Source organism: Egretta garzetta, unplaced genomic scaffold, assembly GCF_000687185.1.
Source record: "Egretta garzetta isolate BGI_Z169 unplaced genomic scaffold, ASM68718v1 scaffold1, whole genome shotgun sequence".
Taxonomy (NCBI): Eukaryota; Metazoa; Chordata; class Aves; order Pelecaniformes; family Ardeidae; genus Egretta; species Egretta garzetta.
The window spans coordinates 1,021,814-1,023,118 of NW_009258542.1; the positions used below are offsets into that span (position 1 = coordinate 1,021,814).

At 56.3% G+C, this 1,305-nt stretch overlaps 1 protein-coding gene across 1 annotated transcript in view; it reads right to left on the reverse strand.

Moving 5' to 3' along the window:
• Positions 1–151: 151 nt before the first annotated feature.
• Positions 152–1,305, reverse strand: part of ARHGAP26 (Rho GTPase activating protein 26) — a 152,385-nt gene continuing 151,231 nt past the window's right edge. Inside the window, exon 25 of the mRNA XM_035902657.1 lies at positions 152–499. Within this exon, the coding sequence (XP_035758550.1) occupies positions 408–499 (92 nt within the window). The 3' untranslated portion in view covers positions 152–407. The remainder of the gene's footprint in view (positions 500–1,305) is intronic.

The following is a 1,305-nucleotide window of genomic DNA, read 5'->3' on the forward strand; positions in this document are numbered from 1 at the left end:
TCTTCCTCCGGCGGGGAGGCTGATGGGTTGGGGTCCCTCAGCTCCCACCGATGCCCCGTGCAGCCGGTAACAGTCCCACCGCAGGGAGCATCAGGCTCGGCGGCTCTCTCCTGCTGGTTCACAGTTTGCAGGCTCATCCCTTACAGGGCTTTGGGCACCGCCTGCCACTGCTCGGGGCTGGAGGATCGAGCCGTCTCCCCAGGACCGCTCCCCCCGCAGCCCCAGCACGCGCCGCAGGAGGAGACACGTACGTTATTATCCACACAAACATTCACCTCCGTGGGTGCGGAGAAGTCCTTCACCCCGTGTCGCAGAGCGGCAAAGAGCAAGATGGGCTGCAGCTCTCCCGCCGGCGGCTGCCATGGATACCATGTAAAGCTCAGCAGTGGTGCTTCTTGCGCCCAAAGCTATAGGAACTCGACGTAGTTCTCGGGGATTAATCCTGTCTTCCCGTTGAGGGTCCCTTCCAGCCAGCCAGGCTCCTGGGATGGATGAACTTGAGGAGAGAAGGAAAAGGCAGGTTACTACAGGAGGGGGATTACGGTGTGGAGGCCGTTGCTCTTTGTGCTGACAATGTCAAAGCTGCCCTTGGGAGAGAGCAAGGCCCTTAATTTGTGTTTATTTTAAAGTAAAGAAGTTAATATGCTAAGGAGCTCAGAGAGGTGAAGTGCTGCCTTGCCTTCACGAAGTGTCAGAGGCCACCCAGTGAAACCAGCAGAAGGACCAAGTGAGCTGCACGCTGGGCTACGGACTGGGTTTCCAAATACGAGCTGGTGCTGCTGGGCTGATGCAAGTGAAGCATTTGGGATAAAAACAGGGGCTCAAAACTTCCTCCATATTTGGGCTAAAATCTCTTTAAAGTTCGAGAGGACGTGGTTAACTCCATCACCTCGTAACCCTGCACGTCCCGGTCTGGCCTCGGACCAGGCTGAGAGAGAAAATGCATTAGCAAATGCTCCCGGCAGAAAAGCAAACACCGCAATCTTATTTCTGTGAAATGAGAAGCCTGAACAGTCCTCAAAAGACTGTCTTTATTCAATCAGCTACTGAAAATTTGCTGATTTTAGAGGAGCCAGGGTTATGCCAATGCAGGCGGAGGAATATCCCCCGCACCTCCCACCATACACGGTGGCAAGTCAGGATTTCAGAGCTACCCAAGTCCCCTGTGACTCTCTGCAAGTCTGCTCACTTGTACGTTGTCTGGCATCAAGCGCAGGAGCAAAGCACCATCCCTGCTGCCCCCCCCTCCGCCCGCTCCCCTGCCCCACGGTGCCCCCCCTCATCCCTCCCCACGTCGCCACCCGG